The sequence below is a fragment of the Sciurus carolinensis genome, chromosome 14 (genome assembly GCF_902686445.1).
Source record: "Sciurus carolinensis chromosome 14, mSciCar1.2, whole genome shotgun sequence".
In the NCBI taxonomy this organism is placed as follows: Eukaryota; Metazoa; Chordata; class Mammalia; order Rodentia; family Sciuridae; genus Sciurus; species Sciurus carolinensis.
Window position 1 is genome coordinate 11,775,488 of NC_062226.1, and position 21,100 is coordinate 11,796,587.

General features: G+C 39.3%; 1 protein-coding gene across 1 annotated transcript; it reads right to left on the reverse strand.

Moving 5' to 3' along the window:
• Positions 1–1,750: 1,750 nt before the first annotated feature.
• On the reverse strand, positions 1,751–2,775 carry LOC124964907 (olfactory receptor 1L6-like). Its single transcript, XM_047525653.1, has one exon. The coding sequence runs from the start codon at positions 2,681–2,683 to the stop codon at positions 1,751–1,753; it is 933 nt and encodes a 310-aa protein (XP_047381609.1). The 5' UTR covers positions 2,684–2,775.
• Positions 2,776–21,100: the final 18,325 nt, after the last annotated feature.

The following is a 21,100-nucleotide window of genomic DNA, read 5'->3' on the forward strand; positions in this document are numbered from 1 at the left end:
ACACTGAGGGGTTTGCATATTATTCTAGATGTGTAGCAGTCATTAATGCTGCTTACCAAACACCCTGGCTCTAGGTATTGCAAGTGCATGGCTGGGTCATGCCTCCAGGCTCCCAGTGTTTGGATGGGGTCATGAGATTAGTTGTGGACAATGAGTTCTAGACTGAAGTGGTGTGGGTCACTCCTGGGGACAGAGTATTTCTCTGGAAGTGTAAAATCTTCGGCAGCATTTCTCAGCTTCTGACAAAGGATGGCTAATGTTTATAATGGTGGCTGCCCATAATCTTGGGTCCCTGAGTGTTTAAAATGAGCAGCACCCTTACACTTTTCTATGGTGGACATGTTGTGTAAATAAGAAGTAAAGCTTTGCCTTGCGGTCCTCAGGTTTTTAAGTTGCTATTTCCATAGCACAAACTAGTTGAAGCTGCCTGCCTGATAGACATTGCTTTTTCCAGTATGTGGAAGGGCAACTTAGTGAGGATGCAGTACATGTGGACAAAGGAAGAATTAAGAGGGATGGGAGAAGGGCTGATTCTCATCACTGAGGAGCCACGTGTCACAACACATAAGTGTGGGTGAGAAGGGTAAGTACGTGCAGTTCCTTCTGCTTTTCTGGCTTTATTCTCCTTCCCTTAAACTGAAGAAGCCTCACAGGGCTTTTCCCTGTCACTGAAACACACTGCTATTTTTGTGGTCTCTGCATGATGGGTCCATTTCTAATGTTTGACACTCTGCCTGTTACCTTATCTTTTGAAGCTTCCTCTGTCAGTGTTCAGTCCAGTCTTGAAAATGGCCTTAGCTCATTTATCCAAGATATCTTTTCAAATTCCCTACCAGGATCACATAATTTCTTCTTCTAAAAACAGAATTTACAACTCCTTGCAAAGAGTTATTTGGAGATACACTATACCTTTGTATAGTTACCAGTCTATTGAGTCTCCACCTGGCCTGCATGGGGGAGGAATAAGTAAACCTCAGAGGTGTGGGCCAGCTGGAAATAAAAGCTAGAAAATTAATATTAAAATATAAAGCAAAAAACCCAGAAGATATTTTTGAAGCAGTGGCTTGACAGGTGGAAGAGACCTGATGGTTCTGACCCTCACAAAGGGAAAAGCCCGCAAATGCTTTATTTATAGTGAAACACACCAAAGGTATTTATGGTGGAGGAGGGGTTCTTCAAGGTAAACAAGAAGGGAGAAGCTGTGGGGAAGTCTGCTTGATTGGGGAATTATCACTTGGGCAGTAATTCTTCCTCCTCCGGGCAGCTGGTGCCACAAGGCTAGTCGGGGTGCTGGTATTTCTCTCTACTTTCAGGGAGTTGTGTTTGAACCTAGGACTTTCTGAGCCAATAAATCCTGCAGTATCACAGAATTCTCTCTGGGCAGGACGTCTGTGAAAGCAAGGAGCAATCTTGGATCGATGAAATTGCACCAAGAGTTCTCCAAAGGACCTGCCTCTTCTTGGAGTTGTCTCAGACATGCTCAAGTTCATTCATGACTTCCCACCACTGAGGATTGCAGAAACTGTTTTTCTAGCATATCGATTCCCAGTAATACCTAGTTGGGTATTGAGTGTCTTTGGTCAGTGCCATGGAGAGAAACCAAATGTTCTGTTCCATTCAGTGCCCACTGGTATCCAGCATCACCCCCATGTTCTCTTTGAGTGCCTTGTGGAAAATGGTTAGGAGGAAGGATAACCTGAGAACCTCCTAGGTCATCTCCCAATTATGATATTCCATCATTTTGTTCTTTCTATGAGAGAATTCTGTCCCTTAATTTCCTTAAACCTCTCTTCATATCTTTGTTCCTCAGGCTATAGATGAAAGGGTTCAGCATAGGAGTCACTACTGTGTACATAACTGTGGCTACCCTGTCCTCCACTGAATACATGGACACGGGCCTAAAGTAGACATAGATGACACTCCCATAGAACAGGGCCACTACAGTGAGGTGGGAGCCACAGGTAGAGAAAGCTTTCCACTTGCCAGCAGCAGAGGGGATTCTGAGCACAGTGACAGTGATCCTCAGGTAGGAGAAGAGGATGCATAGGCAGGGAGTTGTGATGACAGTCAGGGTTTCAACCATGACCACAGTCTGACTGGAGGAGGTATCAGAGCAGGACAGCTTTAGCACAGGCTGGGTGTCACAGAAAAAGTGCTTAATGACATGGGAGGCACAGAAAGAGAGGCGAGACATGAGCAGCACCCGGAAGAGGGAGTGCAGGTGGGAGATGGTGCAAGAGCCCAGCAGCATGAGGAGGCAGCAGTGTGGGCGCATGACCACATCATAACGGAAGGGGCTGTAGATGGCCACCAGCCGGTCGATGGCCATGGAGGCCAGCAGGTAGCTGTCAGTGTTCCCAAAGGCCATGAAGAAGTACATCTGGACCAGGCAGCCTATGTAGGAGATGCCCTTTGACTCTGATAGAAAATTCACCAGCATCTTGGGCACAATGACCGTAGTGAAGCAGATATCCATGAAGGACAAGTTGCTGAGGAAAAAGTACATGGGTGTGTGGAGCCTGGAGTCGGAGTGGATGGCTAGGATGATGAGCAGGTTGCCCATGATAGTGACCAGGTACATGATGAGGAAGATGGCGAAGAGGGGTTTCTGCAGCTGGGGGCTGGAGGAGAGGCCCAGGAGGATGAAGCCCGAGGTGCTGCTGCTCTGGTTCTTTAACTCCATGTGTCTGGACAGGTTCTGGAGAAGTGGTGGGACCGATGTGTAGGGCGATCTATCAGGACAGCTTCTTCCCTGACCTCCAGCCTATAAGCATAGCACACTGCCATTTGTTAGGCATTTGAAAATAGGTTCATTATATGAAATTACAGATAAGCATAGTGAATTGATGAGGGATCAATTCAGAACACTCCAAGATTCTTACTAAACTAGAAAACAAAGGTTTCCGTGTGTTGTTGGGAACTTCTATGTGGCCTGATTTTTCTGAATTTTTGTTATCTCATTTTCAAAAATTCCTTTTTGGTTTGTTCTTTCTTTCTTTCTTTCTTTTTTTTTTTTTTCTTGATCAATTCTTTAACTTCTCTTTTTGGTTGTTGTTTGTTTTAGAGGCAGAGATGCTGAGTCTCTCCTGTATCAGTTACAGTTCCCAGGAATGAGGTCCTTTTGTTCTGAGTCTTCTTTCCACAGTGCTGGAGGTGGTACTGCTCATGGGAATAATACAGTACTGAACAGCATAATTAATTAATATTCTTGGATAGCCACAGGATTCAGATGAGAACCTTTCTGTCTTCTGACCAGAACTTCCTTAATGTTTATTTAAACATTTTTGTTTGAATGATATCTGGATATTTTGTAAAATTTTGGTTCAGAAATGCCTTCAAAACAGGGTTATAGCCTTTGTTACTGAAATGAGTTCCTTAAACATGTTTCCTTTTTAATTACCAAACTATAAGATGTCCTCACTCTAAACATTCAAACAGTATAGTATTATGAGCTTTAGAATGTTAGAGTTAAATTCCCACCAATATCATGGAAAAGATACAGCAAGGATAGCCCCATATCTTATAATAAGCTAAACTGTTTTGTTGGTCGATTAAGACAGTAAAAAGAAAATAAAAGAAATAGAAGGTATACATACTAGAAAGGGTGGAATTGTTATTCTTTTTAAGTGACAAGATTGTGTACTAAGGAAATTCAATATAATCATCTGAAAACCTTTTAAAACCTATGAAGATTTCCTCAAAGCCGTTAGGTATAAGATACATCTCACAATATTAATTTTCTCCTGTATTAGAAAATGTAATGGGAGAAAAGCTTCAATATGCATGGGAAGAAAGGTGCAAAATTGTTGGGAATAAACCTGAAGGACATAAAACAAAACACAAACAATAAAAATCCCCAAACAAATTTTAAAAAGCAAGAAAAAGAAAACAAGGAAAGAAAAAAAGAAGTCAGAACTCTGGTAACACACAACATAAAACAAAATGAAGGTCTGAAGAAAGGGAGATATTTATTCCTGAAAAGTAAAATTTTATATGTACAAATGCCAATTATTCTCAACTTAGTTAATCCAATACATCTTTAGTGTGACCCCAGTGGAATTTTAAATGGAACTTGAGGTTTTCCTAAAATTCATTTATAGGGGTAAAGACTAGGGACAGAGAAGGTAATTATAAAATATTATAATAATGGTGGGACATTTCTTAACCCCAAGTCAAAGCACAGAATAATTCCAAACAATAAAATAATGGCACATACATGTACAAAAATCTAAAATGGACAAAAGTAAATAATTTTGTATATATGTTTTATACATGTATTTTGATCATGGTCTGTCTTGAGCTTAATAAATAATAAAAGTTCACTAAATCACAATGAAGACAGTCTGGGCTGTTGGATAATATTTATAACAACTGGAACACTTCAAGAAAAGAAACCTAAATTTCTATCCAACCCAGGCATAGAAATAAAACCCAGATGAAAGAACAATCTAAAAGTGAAAATTTATGCCCTTGAAAATAAATAGCTAAAATTAAAAATTTCTGTGGTGTCAGGATAGGAAGAGCATTCCAAGCAAGAAATGAAATGCAGGGGCAAGAATGACCTAAAAATGTGAAAGAAACGCCAAGAGATTGTAAGCAAAGAGAAAACAGCAGCTGAAACATAAGATCTTGACTCAGAGAAAACATCTGCAACACTGTTAATGCAGAAGATGCATGTGTTCATCCTTGGTGATCAGAAAATACAGATTAGACTGAAATACAGCTTTCACTCATCGACTTGGTAAAGATTTCCTTTTCTACCACCCCAAAGTAAACAGACCTTCACATATGCTGTGAATGAGAGGGCAAATTGGTTTGGACGTTTGGTAGTCTGTCAGGATTGAAAATCTACATGTCTTTATTCAATATTTCCACTTAAAGAAATTTGTCTAGAAATGGCCATTATTGTGTGTCACAAAGTCAGGGACATCTTTATTACATGTTGCTTATCATACCAAACCAACAATAGCAAAAATCCCCAAATAATTAACCATAAGCAATCTAAATATCCACATGTAGTTGAATGAATAAACAACTGATAGTGAATTGTTTTTACCAAATATCAGCCAGCCTCTAAAGGAATAAGATGGCTAATGTCAGCCAACATTTGTTAGCACTGAATGTGCTGCACCCCAACGTAGGCAATTTACACATCTTTTTACCATGTTTCCCCTCCAAATCTAAGAATTAGGTTACTATATTTTTTTCTTATTGTATAGATAAAAAGCCAGGGTTTAGTGGAGTTAAGTGAGTTACCTGTTCTGGCAGTTAATTTGTGCAGATCTGGGATTTGAGTTTAGGCAGCTGAATGTCAGAGCTAAGCTGTGTTACCAGTTACTGTACCAAAGCAAGTGTGAAATAATTCATATACTATAAACCCATTTTTGTAATGAAGATATCTTTTTTCATATGTTATGCTTGCTGTGGTTTTGTTGATGTGTATGTTATTGCCTTTTGAAGTGACATTGTAGACATGGAATGAAGAATAACTTCCATATGGACCTTTACATTATCCTTCCTTCCTTCTTTCCTTCCTTCCTTCCTTCCTTCCTTCCTTCCTTCCTTCCTTCCTTCCTTCCTTCTCACTCTCTTTCTTTCTTATTTAACTGAAAGGATAAGTGTAAAAATTTTATATTTTTTATGATGTGCAATGTGATATTTTGATTATGTATACGTTATGGTATGGTTAAATAGAGTTAATATGTAGTATCTTATAGACTTTTTGTGGTGAGACTGTGTTGTTTGCATTTAAAAACTAATGGGGGCATGAGTCTTTCTATGAATTTTATAATTTGAAGTTTCCCTCTAATTGCACTTTCCACAGAATGAGGGTTGTGTGCATATTTTGAAGTTTTTTTTTTGCTTTGGTCTGCATAGATTTATATACACACTATACACACGATTTAGATAATATTATCCACAATGCTTTTTTTCCACAACAAACTATTACAATGTGTGTGTTTATATATAGTATGTATGCACATGTATATAGAATATATATGATGTTAATGTATATATATATACACACATTAAAAATCAAGAAAAATTCTTCATATATTCATATATATACACATTTATACACACATATACATTCATGTGTATATACACACATATATACAAATATGTACTTATGTTTATATATAAATATGGATAGATTCTGGTAATTAATGGGATGTCTTATAACTCGGCTTCCCTGGGGCTGTCGTGACGAGGGTAGGGCTAAAGTCAGGAGCATGTTTCTGGCTCCAGCTCTGCCATGAGCAATTTGCTTCTTCCCTAGTAACAACACCAGGAAGATTAAGATGAGCTCCCTGGCTTTCCCAGCTATGAAATCCTTTCTCCAGGGCAAATGGACATGGAACATGCACCCCTGAAACTCCTTTTGTGAATACTTGTCATCCTTCTGCCTTATCTTACCTTTGGTGTGAATCTGATCAACTGAAGGTGCATGGGATTTTCTGCAATGGATCCTCTGTCTTCCTCTGCTGAGCTGGCAATGCCCAGATGCCTTTGTCTGGAAATGCCCATTTCATTGCAGCCCCTTCCCATGGATATTCTCAATTATGGTAATATTTAAGAGCTGCTAATTGAACAGCACTCACACGTGACAGGCACTGCTTAAGGGCTTTGCATAAGGTAAGCGATTTCATCTTTACAACACCCCATTGTACAGGTCACACAACTGAGGTACAGAGAACTGAAGTGCCTGGACCAAGGACACAGCCAGAGGCTGGTGGAGTCCAGCTCGGGAGCATGTGCTCTTGACCCCTGCTCTGTTCTCACTGTCTTGTTCCCTTGCTCCTCTGCTCAGCCAGTTCCCTGGAGGAGACCAGTCTGTGGGTCTTGGCTGCAGGATGTGGGCTGTGCCCTTCAAGGCAGGACCAGTGCCCACAACTGTGTCCTGCACAGAGCAGGTGCTTCACAGGTCTGCTATTTGACCGAAGGAGAAAGAGAACAAAATAGAGTGAAAGATGTTGTTTCCTGGGTTTTGAGATGGAGGAGAGAAGATTAGTATCAGGAAGAGGGAGGAAGATCATATGAAGATGTTGGTCCCCCAGTCCCAGTTACGAAAGACCCCTCATCCTGCTGCCTACCTGGGCATGAAAGGGAGATTCAGGGTCCTGGACAGGTTTCTGGCTTGCCAGGTGTGTAAGGTCAGACTCTGAATCTCTGAAGAAGGAGGCCTTTTGAGGTGCTGATCTAGCCTCAGGAACAACAGTGGGAATTGGTGAGAGGAAGGGAGACCCAGGGGCCTGTCCTGTCTGCATGCAGAGCCCTGGGGGTTTGGGCTGTGGTCTTCCCAGGAGGAGAGCATTCCATGGGGAAGCTGGCTCAGAGGTGTAGCCTCTTACACCTGGGAAGGGAATCTGAGCCATGCAGCAGCAGGAGTGGAGGTGTGTTCATGCGCATGTGTCTGCACATGTGTACATGTGTGTTATAAACATGCGTATACTCTTAGTGCATGCATGTTCTGCTGTGAATGTCTGTGTTTAGCCTTATGTGCACCTGTCTAGAACCAGCGGGGATGGCTTCTGACAATCCTGAACTTCTGGGTCTATATTTATGGTGCCCTCTGTATGCAGATGCCGTGCTGTGTGGAGGGGTTAAGGTGTGGGCTCTGGGGCCAGTCTGCCTGGATTCCTATCCTGCCTGTGTCTTAGAGGCTGTGTAGGTTTTGCAGTACTTAAATTTTTTCAGGTTTAATTTGGTTGCATTTCTTAAACAGTTTGTTTCTTCATTTATGTAAGTCAGACTGCTTATGTTTGAATCCCAGTTCTCCCTATTACTAAATAGGTGACTTTTGGCAAGTTATTAGCTCCACATCCATAAATGGCACAGTAATAACAACATTTGATGTTTTTTTTTGCTTTTTAAATAGACTTTGTGTTTTAGAGCACTTTTATGTACATAGCAAAATTGATCCTAAAATAGAGTTTCCTATAACCCTGCTCCCAAACATGCACACCTTCCCAATGTAGTGACACATTTGTTACAATTGATAAATTTACATTGGTGCATCATTATCACAGGAGTGCACTGTTTACAGTAGGGTTCACTCTTGGTGTTATACAGTCTGTAAGTCTGGACAAATATTCAGTGACTATCTATTACCATAGTATACAGAATAGTTTTACTAAAAATCCTCTGTTATTCACCTCTTTCTTTTTTTATTTGTTCTTTCTAGATATACATGACAGAAAATTTTGCCCTATTAAACAGACACAGAGTATAACTTATGTTAATTAGGATCCCATTCTTGTGGGAGTACATGATGTGGAGTTTTACTGGTTGTGTATTCATATATGAACATAGGGAAGTTGTGTCTGATTCATTCTACTGTCTTTCCTATTCTCATCTCTCCTCTACTTCCCTTCATTCCCCTTTGTCTATTCCCCACACTGCCTTATTGTATGTAAGCATCCATATATCAGATGCTTTTTTTTTCTTTTTGGAATTGGTTTATTTCACTTAGCATGATAGTTTCCAGTTCCATCCATTTACGGAAAAATGTCATAATTTCATTCTTCTTTATGGCTGAGTAATATTCCCTTGTGTATATATACCACATTTTCTTTATTCATTCATCTGTTGAAGGACACTTAGGTTGGTTCCATAACTTGACTATTAAGAATTGAACTGCTATAAACTTTGATGTGGCTGTGTCACTGTAGTATGCTGATTTTAATCCTTTGGGTATATAAAAAGGAATGGGATAACTGGGTCAAAAGGTGGTTCCATTCCAAGTTTTCTGAGGAATCTCCGTACTACTTTCCAGCATGGTTGCATCAATTTGTAGTCCCACCAGCAATGTATGAGTGTACCTTTTCCTCCACATCTTCAGTAACACTTACTGTTATTTGTGTTCTTAATAATTGCCATTCTTACTGGATGAGATGAAATCTCAGTGTGGTTTTAATTTGCTTTTCTTTAATTGCTAGTGATGTTGCACATTTTTCACATTTGTCGACCATTCATATTTCTTCTTCTATGAAGTGCCTGTTAAGTTTCTTTGCCCATTTATTGAGTGTGTTATTTGTGTTCTTGGTGTTAAGTTTTTTGTTTTTATATATCCTGGAGATTAATGCTCCATCTGTGGTGCTGTTGGCAAAGATTTCCTCCCATTCCATAGACTTTCTCTTTACACTCTTGATTGTTTCCTTTGCTGTGGAGAAGCTTTTTAGTTTGATACCATCCCATGTAGTGCATGTATTGATTCCTGATTTTACTTCTTACACTTTGGGAGTCTTGTTGAGGAAGCTGGTTCCTAAGCCAACATGGTGGAGAGTTGGGACTACATTTTCTTCTAGTTGGAGCAGGGTCTCTGGTCTAACGCCTAGGTCCTTGATGTGCAGGGTGAGAGGCAGGGGTGTGATTTCATTCGCTACATATGGATTTCCAGTTTCCTAGCACCATTTCTATTTCTCCCTTTCTGCCCCAACCTCAGATAACCACTGATGCTTTCACTGTCTCCATAGTTTTGCCTTTTCCCAAATGCGGGATAATTGAATCATACCATGTGATGGACTCTTCAGTAATGTGCATTTAAACTTCCTCCATGTCCTTTCATGACTTGATAAGTTAATTTCCTCTAAGCACTGATAATTTTATGCTGTCTGGATGCTCCACAGTTTATTTATGCAGTCACCCATTGAAGGACAAATTGGTCACCTCCAAGTTTTGCCAATTATGAATAAATCTGCTATAAATATCTGTGTGAAGGTTTCTGTTCGGACATATGTTCTCAACTTATTTGTGTCAATAACAAGGAATATGACATATGAATATGCTCATATAGTGAGCATGTGCTTTGTTTCATAAGAAACCGCCAAACTGTTTTCCAGAGTGACTATACTATTTTTCACCCCATTGACAAAAGAATGAAAATTCTTGCTTCACATCCTTGGAGCATTTGACGTTGTCGATAGTTTTGATTTGAGGCATTCTAACACCTATGGAGTGGTATCTCAATGTTGTAATTTGCATTTTCCTAATGACATATGACATTGAGCGTCTTTTCGTATCCTTATTTGCTATGTGTGCATTTTATTTGGTGAGATGTGTTTTTAGGCCTTTTGCCAATTTTTCAACCCAGTTATTTATTTTCTTCTCATGTTTTAAGGGTTCTTTGTATACTTTGGATAATAGTCCTTTATTAGATATGTCTTTTGCAAATATTTTCACCTAGTTTATAAGTCATCTTCTCATTCTTTTGACAATGTCTTTCTCAGAATAGAAGTTTTTAAGTTATTTTTTCAGTGATCTTGTCTTATATATTTTATCTAAAAAGTTATTGCCATACCCAAGCACATTTAGGTTTTCTCTTGTTGTTATCTTTTGGGAATTTTATAATTTTTCAATTGATACTTAGGTGTATGAGGCATTTTGAGTTAATTTTTTGAAGGGCATAAGGCTTGTATCTAGATTCATTTTTTTTAACCATGTGGCTGTTGGACAATTTTCCAGAACTGTCTGTTGGAAAGATTATGTTTTTCCTATTATATTATCTTTGTTCCCTTATATAAGTCTGTTTCTGGGTGAACCTCAGCTTTTACTTTTTGTATGAAGATACTGAAATTAAGAGTTTAATTAAGGTGAGAAAATTGGTGAGATCGGCTTCATCTGGTATGGTGGCTCGGTGGACACATGATCTCACTGTGTTTACCACTCCTCACACTAGATATGTGACTGTGGGTGCGATCCTTAAACTCCAGGCAGACGAGAATGGTCTTGAGGTGAACAGGTTGGTGAGGACTTTGACAGAATGGGTCTCTCACATATTGCTGATTGTGCAGCTGATTGGTGTTTCCGCAGAACATGAATGTGGGATTACCATGTTACCATATGACCCAGCAATTCCTCTTCTAGTTAACTACCCAAAACAATTAATAACAAGTTGTCAAACAAGGAGGGCTTCCAAGATGGTGGACTAGAGGGCGGCTGCATTTCATGTTGCTCCAGGACGTAGGATTCAAAAGAGGAGATAGTGAGAGACTTGGGACCAACTCAAAGCCGCCGGGTGAGTCTCTCCCGTTGGGGAGGTGTCCCGGATGGGGCGATAGCCCCGGAACGCAGGGAACTTTGTGAAGTAGAGTTGCCCGGCGAGACGCCCCTCCCCCCGCTGGAGCAGTGAACACGGACAACTGGGATCATCGTAGAGGAGGCGGCTCAGCACAGCACTTGGACTCGGAGCAACCACTGGGGCTCCGGGCGGCTGCCTGAGGAGGAGCTGCGTGGCGAGCTGTTTGGACTCAGAGTGAGCGCTCCTGAACACCGGGAGGTTGCCTGGAGGAAGAGGAGAAGCGCGGCAGGTCGCTTGGTCTAGGAGTGACTGCATCAGAGCCACAGGCGGTTGCCAGAGGAGGAGGCGAGTGGTGAGTTGTTTGGACTCAAAGTGACCGCTCCTGAACACCAGTGACCTGCCTGGAGGAGGAGCATAGTGGGTCGCTTAGTCTCCAAGCCACCGCTCCTGAACACCTGGGGGGCTACCCCGAGGAGGAGGAGGAACAGGGCGGGTCACTTGGACTCGGAGTGACTGCCTAGGGCTACGGGCGGTTGGCAGGAGGAGGAGACGCGAAGTGAGTTGCTTGGACTCCTAGTGACTGCGTCGGAACACCGGGCGGCTGTCCGGAGGAAGAGGTGTGTGGCGGGTCTCTGGGACTTGGAGCTATTGTACGGGGCTCCAGGTGGTGGCTCAGAGGAGGGGCCGCATAGCCAGGCGATTAGGTGCAGAGCAGGGTCCCAGGACCTAGGCGGCTTCTTGGTGGAAGAGCCGCACAGAGGCACGCCTAGGGGTGGAGCGAAGGTTCCAGGACTGCGGGCAGCTTCTCTGAGGAGAGGCAGCCTAAGGAGACTCGCCTGCGAAGGGTGAGGCTCCCAGGCCCAGGAGGTAGGTCCGGGCCCCTGGGAACGTTGCACAGGAAGACAGCCCAGCCCAGGCGGTAGTTGTAGATTGAGGAGAACCTCTAGGAGGGGACTGATCAGCAAGACGTCCCCACCGAGTGAGTCTTCCCTGCCGGGTGAGGTTTTCCCACAGGGACGGTAAAACCAGAGACACAGGCACAAACAGGACTTGCCTCAGCCCGCAGCCTAGTTCCCCGTTGGATGACCATTGGTCAACAAGTGGAGGCACCTCTGCCCACTAGCAGGGAATATACGCCACCTGAGGGTCACCATCCCTAGAGAGGCAGCTTCTTCGTGGAGCTCCGCATTATCAACTTCCTCCAAGACTTCAGGCTACTGAAGGATAAGAGGGGATATACTAGCAATCTTCAGGGACATTATAAGTCGATAGAGGAAATCTGTAATATCTTAATGATCCACTGATACCTGAACAATATGAGAAAACAAGGGAAGAAAAAGCCCCAAACAAATCTAGATGTTACATCAATAAAATCCAACGACAGCGTGGCAGAAGAAATGACAGAAAGGGAGTTCAGAATGTACATAATTAAAATGATCAGGGAAGCAAACAATGAGATGAAAGAGCAAATGCAGGCATTGAATGATGAGATGAAAGAGCAAATGCAGGCATTGAATGATGAGATGAAAGAGCAAATGCAGGCATTGAATGATGAGATGAAAGAGCAAATGCAGGCATTGAATGATGAGATGAAAGAGCAAATGCAGGCATTGAATGATCGCACCAATCGACAGTTAAAAGAGCAAATACAGGAAGCAAAAGATCCTTTCAATAAAGAGTTAGAGATATTGAAAAAAAACCAAACAGAAATCCTTGAAATGAAGGAAACAATAAACCAAATTAAGAACTCCATAGAAAGCACAACCAATAGGATAGAACACCTGGAAGACAGAACCTCAGATATTGAAGAAAAAATATTTAACCTTGAAAACAAAGTTGAACAAGCAGAGAAGATGGTAAGAAATCATGAACAGAATCTCCAAGAACTATGGGATATCATGAAAAGGCCAAATTTGAGAATTATTGGGATTGAGGAAGGCTTAGAGAAACAAACCAAAGGAATGAACAATCTATTCAATGAAATAATATCAGAAAATTTCCCAAATCTGAAGAATGAAATGGAAAATCAAGTTCAAGAAGCGTATAGGACTCCAAATATACAAAATTACAACAGACCCACACCAAGGCACATTATAATGAAAATACCTAACATACAAAATAAAGACAGAATTTTAAAGGCTGTGAGAGAAAAGAACCAAATTACATTCAGGGGGAAACCAATACGGATATCAGCAGATTTTTCAATCCAGACCCTAAAAGCTAGAAGGGCCTGGAACAACATTTTTCAAGCTCTAAAAGAAAATGGATGCCAACCAAGAATCTTATACCCAGCAAAACTTACCTTCAAATTTGACGATGAAATAAAATCATTCCATTACAAACAAAAGCTAAAAGAATTTACAAAAAGAAAGCCAGCATTACAGAACATTCTCAGCAAAATATTCCATGAGGAAGAGATAAAAAACAAAGAAGCAAATCAGCAAAGGGAGGAATTATCCTAAAGGAACTGTCAAATAAAGGAGGAACCAAGGTGTGTCAAAAAATGAATAAATAAATAAAATTTTAAAAATGAACCAAATGACCGGGAATACAAATCATATCTCAATAATAACCCTGAATGTTAATGGCCTGAATTCATCAATCAAAAGACATGACTGGCAGATTGGATTAAAAAGAAAGATCCAACAATATGTTGCCTGCAAGAGATTCATCTCATAGAAAGAGATACCCATAGACTAAGGGTGAAAGGATGGGGAAAAACATACCATGCACATGGACTCAGCAAAAAAGCTGGAGTATCCATCCTCATTTCAGATAATGTGGACTTCAAGCCAAAGTTAGTCAGAAGGGATAAGGAAGGACATTTCATACTGCTTAAGGGAAGCATAAATCAGCAAGATATAACAATCATAAACATCTATGCCCCAAAGAGTGGCTCATCCATGTATGTCAAACAAATCCTTCTCAATTTTAGAAACCAAATAGACCGTAACACAATAATACTAGGCGATTTTAACACGCCTCTCTCACCACTGGACAGATCTTCCAAACAAAAATTGAACAAAGAAACCATAGATCTCAATAACACAATCAATAATATAGACTTAACAGACATTTATAGAATATACCATCCAACCAAGAGCGAATACACTTTCTTCTCAGCAGCACATGGATTCTTCTCTAAAATAGACCATATATTATGCCACAAAGATAATGTTAGCAAATACAAGAAGATAGAGACACTACCTTGTATTCTATCAGATCATAATGGATTGAAGTTAGAAATAAATGAAAGAGTAAAAAACAGAAATTACTCCAACACCTGGAGATTAAACAATATGCTATTATATGATGAATGGATAACACAAGATATTAGGAAGGAAATTAAAAAAATTCTTAAAGGTAAATGAGAACAAAGAAACATCATATCAAAATCTCTGGGACACTATGAAAGCTGTACTTAGAGGAAAATTTATTTCATGGAGTGCATTTAAAAAAAGAAGTAAAACTCAAAAAATAAACGACCTAACACTACAGCTCAAAGCCCTAGAAAAAAAAGAACAGACCAAGACCAAAAGTAGTAGAAGACAGGAAATAGTTAAACTCAGAGCTGAAATCAATGAAATTGAAACAAAAGAAACAATACAAAAAATTGACAAAATAAATAGTTGGTTCTTCGAAAAAATAAACAAAATGATAAACCTTTAGCTACACTAACAAAGAGAAGACGAGAGAAAACCCAAATTACTAAAATTCAGAATGAACAAGGAAAATCACAATAGACACGACTGAAATACAAAACATAATTAGAAGCTATTTTGAAAATCTATACTCCAACAAAATAGAATATTTCGAAGACATCAACAGGTTTCTAGAGACATATGAATTGCCTAAACTGAACGAGGAGGACATACACAATTTAAATAGACCAATTTCAAGTAATGAAAAAGATGAAGTCATCAAAAGCCTAACAACAAAGAAAAGTCCAGGACCAGATGGGTTTTCAGCCGAGTTCTACAAAACCTTTAAAGAAGAGCTCATTCCAATACTTCTCAAAGTATTCCATAAAATGGAAGAGGAGGGAACCCTCCCAAATTCATTCTATGAAGCCAATATCATCCTGATACCTAAACCAGACAGAGACACATTGAGGAAAGAAAATTTCAGACCAATATCCTTAATGAACATCGACGCAAAAATTCTCAACAAAATTTTAGCAAATCGCATACAAAAACATATTAAAAAGATAGTGCACCATGATCAAGTGGATTTCATCACAGGGATGCAAGGTTGGTTCAACATCAGGAAATCAATAAATGTAATTCACCATATCAATAGACTTAAAGTCAAGAATCACATGATTATTTCAATAGATGCAGAGAAAGCATTTGATAAAATACAGCACCCCTTCATGCTCAAAACACTAGAAAAAATAGGGATAGTGGGAACGTTCCTTAACATTGTAAAGGCCATCTATGCTAAGCCCATGGCTAATATCATTCTAAATGGTGAAAAACTGAAAGCATTCCCCCTAAAAACTGGAACAAGACAGGGATGCCCTCTTTCACCACTTCTTTTCAATATTGTCCTTGAAACTCTAGCCAGAGCAATTAGACAGACCAAAGAAATTAAAGGGATACGAATAGGAAGAGAAGAACTCAAAATATCCCTGTTTGCTGATGATATGATTATATACTTAGAGGAACCAGGAAATTCCACCAGAAAACTTTTAGATCTCATAAGTGAATTCAGTAAAGTAGCGGGATATAAGATCAATGCACATAAATCTAAGGCATTTTTATACATAAGCGATGAATCTTCAGAAAGAGAAATTAGGAAAACTACCCCATTCACAATAGCATCGAAAAAAATAAAATACTTGGGAATCAATCTCACAAAAGAGGTGAAAGACCTCTACAATGAGAACTACAGAGCACTAAAGAAAGAAATTCAAGAAAACCTTAGAAGATGGAAAGATCTCCCATGTTCTTGGATAGGAAGAATTAATATTGTCAAAATGGCCATACTACCAAAAGTGCTATACAGATTCAATGCAATTCCAATTAAAATCTCAATGATGTACCTTACAGAAATAGAGCAAGCAATTATGAAATTCATCTGGAAGAATAAAAAACCCAGAATAGCTAAAGCAATCCTTGGCAGAAAGAGTGAAGCAGGGAGTATCGCAATACCAGATCTTCAACTCTACTACAAAGCAATGGTAACAAAAACGGCATGGTATTGGTACCTAAATAGAAAGGTGGATCAATGGTACAGAATAGAGGACATGGACACAAACCCAAATAAATACAATTTTCTCATACTAGACAAAGGGGCCAAAAATATGCAATGGAGAAAGGATAGCCTCTTCAACAAATGGTGCTGGGAAAATTGGAAATCCATATGCAACAGAATGAAACTAAACCCATATCTCTCACCATGCATGAAACTAAACTCAAAATGGATTAAGGACCTCGGAATCAGACCATAGATCTTGCATCTTATAGAAGAAAAAGTAGGTCCAGTGCTTCAACATGTTGGCTTAGGACCAGAGTTCCTCAACAAGACTCCCATAGCACAAGAAATAAAAGCAAGAATCAACAACTGGGGTAGATTCAAAGTAAAAAGCTTTCTGTCAGCAAAGGAAACTATCAGCAATGCGAAGAGAGAGCCTACAGAGTGGGAGAATATCTTTGCCAATCATACTTCAGATAGAGCACTAATCTCCAGAATCTATAAAGAACTCAAAAAACTCTACACCAAGAATGCAAATAATCCAGTGTAGAATGCAAATAATCCAATCGACAAATGGGCTAAGGAAAATGAATAGACACTTCACAGAAGAAGATGTACAAGCAATCAACAAACATATGGAAAAATGTTCAACATCTCTAGTAATAAGAGAAATGCAAATCCAAACCACCCTAAGATTCCATCTCACCCCAATTAGAATGGCGATTATCAAGAATACAAGCAACAACAGGTGTTGGCGAGGATGTGGGGAGAAAGGTACACTCATACATTGCTGGTGGGGCTGCAAATTAGTGCAGCCACTCTGGAAAGCAGTGTGGAGACTCCTTAGGATGGAACCACCATTTGACCCAGCTATCCCACTCCTTGGCCTATACCCAAAGGACTTAAAATCAGCATATTACAGAGATACAGCCACATCAATGTTCATAGCTGCTCAGTTCACAATAGCCAGATTGTGGAACCAACCTAGATGCCCTTCAATTGATGAATGGATAAAGAAACTGTGGTATATATATACAATGGAATATTACTCAGCCATAAAGAATGATAAAATTATGGCATTTGCAGGCAAATGGATGAAACTGGAGAATATCATGCTAAGTGAGATAAGCCAATCTCAAAAAACCAAAGGACGAATGATATCGCTAATAAGTGGATGATGACACATAATGGGGGGTGGGAGGGGTTAGTGTTAGCGTTAGAGTTAGGGTTAGGGAGGGGGGCAAGACTGGAGGAAGGAAGAACTGTATAGAGGGAAAAGAGGGTGGGAGTGATGGGGGGGAAGGGAAAAAATAACAGAATGAATCAAACAACATTACCCTATGTAAATTTATGATTACACAAATGGTATGCCTTTACGCCATGTACAAACAGAGAAACAACATGTTTCCCATTTGTTTACAATAAAAAAAAGTTGGCAAACAAGTACTTGTACACAAATATTTATATCAACTCTATTCATAGGGATCATAAGGTAGAATCACTCCAAATGTCCATCAGCTGATGATTGGAAGAATAAACTAGAGTGTGCATTCCCTGGACTATTCATGAAGAAGAATAAAGTACTGATATGTAATATAACATGAGTCAGCCTCAGAAACATTATGCCAAATGGAAGAAACCAGGCATAAAGGGTCATCTATTACCAAAGTACCTTTATATGAAATACTTAAGATAGATAAATCCACAGAATATAAAGTAGATTAATATTTACCAGGTGATTGGTGGGGGACAAGCAATGAGGAGAAACTGCTTAATTAGAACAGAGTTCCCTTTGAGATGATGAACATGTTGGGAACTAGATAGAGATGCTGGTGTACAACATTACAATGTGCCAAATGTGCCTAAATTGTACACTTCAGTATGGTTAATTTTATGTTATATGAATTTTGCCTGAATAAAAATTGACTCATAAATAAAGATATCATATGTGCATCACTTAACCCATGAATTCCCGGAAATACTGCTAAATAAATAATTGTAATGTCATGTAAATTGTTCCATAGCATATAAACAACTTAAGCTTGTCTGTATGATACCAAACCAGACAAAGAAAACATTAAGACAAAAAGCAATAGGACAACCTCACTTGGGAAAAATATGCAAAATTTTTGTATAGTGTTAATAAACAAAAATGCAGAATATTGTTAAAAATAAAAGAATAAAAGAATACATCATGACCAACTAGGATTTATTCCAGGGATTCAAAAACAGGGTTAGTATCAGGAAACTCATTAATATGTTTCACTACAGTAGTGCATTAGAGAGGGAAAACTATATGGCTTCTTAAAAATATTAAAAGATTAAGCCAGGCATAGTGGCACATGCCTGTAATCCCAGTAGCTTGGGAGGCTGAGGTAGGAGGATGGTGAATTCAAAGCCAGCCTAGGCAATGGCAAGGCCCTAAGCAACTCAGTGAGACCCTGTCTCTAAATAAAATACAAAAAGGGCTCTGGATGTGGCTCAGTGGTTAATTGCCCTGGGTTTAATCCCTGGTACCAAAATAAATAAACAAGCTAACAAATAAATAAGTAAATAAAATATCATTAAATTATTACTGTAAGTTATTAAATTAATAAAATATTATTAATATGATTTGTAATTTAAAATTATTTTAAAAAATTATTTTATTTGTTCTAACTAGTTGTACATGACAGTAGAATGCAAAAAATTCTTAATAAGTTTGAAATATAATGAAACCTTCCAAACTTGATGAACTGGAGATTAAATAAACCTGTAGTAAACATCATTTATAATGCTGAGACACCTGAGCAATCTCACCAAAGTCAGAAACAAAGTAAATGTGGCAAAAAGTAAGAAAAAAGATAAAAGTAAATGTGGGTCCCTCATTGCAACTATGTCACACCTCCTAGAAATTTTGTCCAATAGAAGAACACAATTCAATACAATGTAACCCACCAATTATTATTATTATTTTTAATTAATGTTTTTATTTGTTCTAATTAGTTATACATGACAGTAGAATGCATTTTGGTAAATCATACATAAATGAAGTATAATTTCTTATTTTTCTGAGCATACATGTTGTAGGTCATGCAGTCACATATGTACATGAGGTAATAATGTCTGTTTACTCTATTATCCTTCCTAACCTGTGCCCCTTCCCTTTATTTATTGAATATTTTTCTCATGATACATCTTATTAGAAGGGTTAAAAAAGAATATGTTATAATTATTGAAACAGAAGAGGAGAAAGTCATAATTATAGATAATGTGAATGCTACAAATATCTGAGGGAATCAACTAAAAAAAGTGTAAAATTTGATACGAGAATTTAAGAAGTCTTCTTACACCACTGGAAGACATAAAAGAAGGTAATGCTGTCATTCATTAAAACTTGCAGTGTTATAACCATCCTTTTTTTTTTTTTTGGTACCCAGAACTGAACCCAGGAGCACTTAACCACTGAGCCACATCCCCAGCCCTTTTAAATATTTTCTTTAGGGACAGGGTCTTGCTGAGTTGCTTAGGGCCTTGCTAAGTTACTGAGGCTGGCTTTGAACTCTCAATCCTCCAGCCTCAGCCTCCAGAGCTGCTGGGATTATAGGAGTGTGCCATCACACCCAGCTACAGCTGTCCTTTTTGGACCTTTAAGTGTGTTACCTCATTAATCTTCACAACAGACCAACACAGTCAAATCATTATCAACACTTTATGGAAGAGGAAACAGAGGCTGTGTAATGTGTACAAGTTGAGGGCTGAGCTTGTATTTAATGGCAGTGAGAAGATTCCAACCCGGGTTGCGTGGTCCTGATCTCAACCTCCTTCACTGTACTGCCTGGTGGTAGAGAAAAGAGAAATTATCTAAATGTCCAATATGAACATGCTTAACTTAAGGTAATTCCATGTTATAAAATATGATTGACTATTATTAAAATAGTATGGGACAGTTAAAAACAATAGTGAGAACTGTAAAGAGTAGTGACTTGAAACCATCTTCGAGGCATCTTGTTAGATGAAAATTCAAGTTTCAAGATAATGTACTTATATGATATAATTTAAAGGTTATCAATCTTTGGATTTGCAGATTTATTTATGTAAATAAGGGAATTTGGGGGACTCAATGGAGACTTTTGGTGTTTATAACTTTTCTTTGCATCTCACAACATGCTTTATTCATGTGGCATCTGTGGATTTATGGGGAAAATGGAAAATGGAAAATAGAAATCTAGGAGACCAGAAAAAGAGAATTTAAGTATTTTTAAGATAGTGCCTTCTTGGTGTCCTCTGTACAAAATATTGATGCACATTCACCCTCACCCCTACCAAAAACAAACAAACAAACAAAACCAAAAGCAATGATAGATAAAAACATAGCTAGGAAATAGGGGAAGATCATTAATTTGCCGACCTTTAAAATCATAACAGTGGTTCTAAGCAATTTCACAAGCCTATGGGGTCCTCTAAGGGGAACAGGGAGTGGATCTCAGCCTCAGCTGGTCCTGAAGACTGTCTGGGGGCTTTGAAAACACTGATGCCTGGGTTGCACCCACAGGATTCTGACTTGTGTGGTCTGAGGTCTGCCCTGGGCCTCGGGACCTTTAAGAAACTCCCCAGGTGGTTCCGAATGTGTGGAGGGGATGAGAACCACTGCTTTGAAGCAGATGCTGTTAGGAAGGCTTTAAATTAGGGAATGAAAATGAGAACAGGAATTGATTTTAATGCTTCAAAAACAGTCTTCTTCAAGGAACACAGGGGAAAGCCCGGACTGGTTTAATGCCGCTTTCCCCTGAGACTGGTAATTCAGCGCTTCCCTCCAGGGATGCCCTAGAGACTGGCCTCCTGTGGGAAGAAGCAGCACCTCTGAGTCTTCTTTTCCTTTTCTAAGAGGAGGGCAGAATGCAG

What these genes read in the sequence shown, in the direction of transcription:
- LOC124964907 (XM_047525653.1), bottom strand. Translation starts at nt 2,683, where the DNA reads ATGGAGTTAAAGAACCAGAGCAGCAGCACCTCGGGCTTCATCCTCCTG.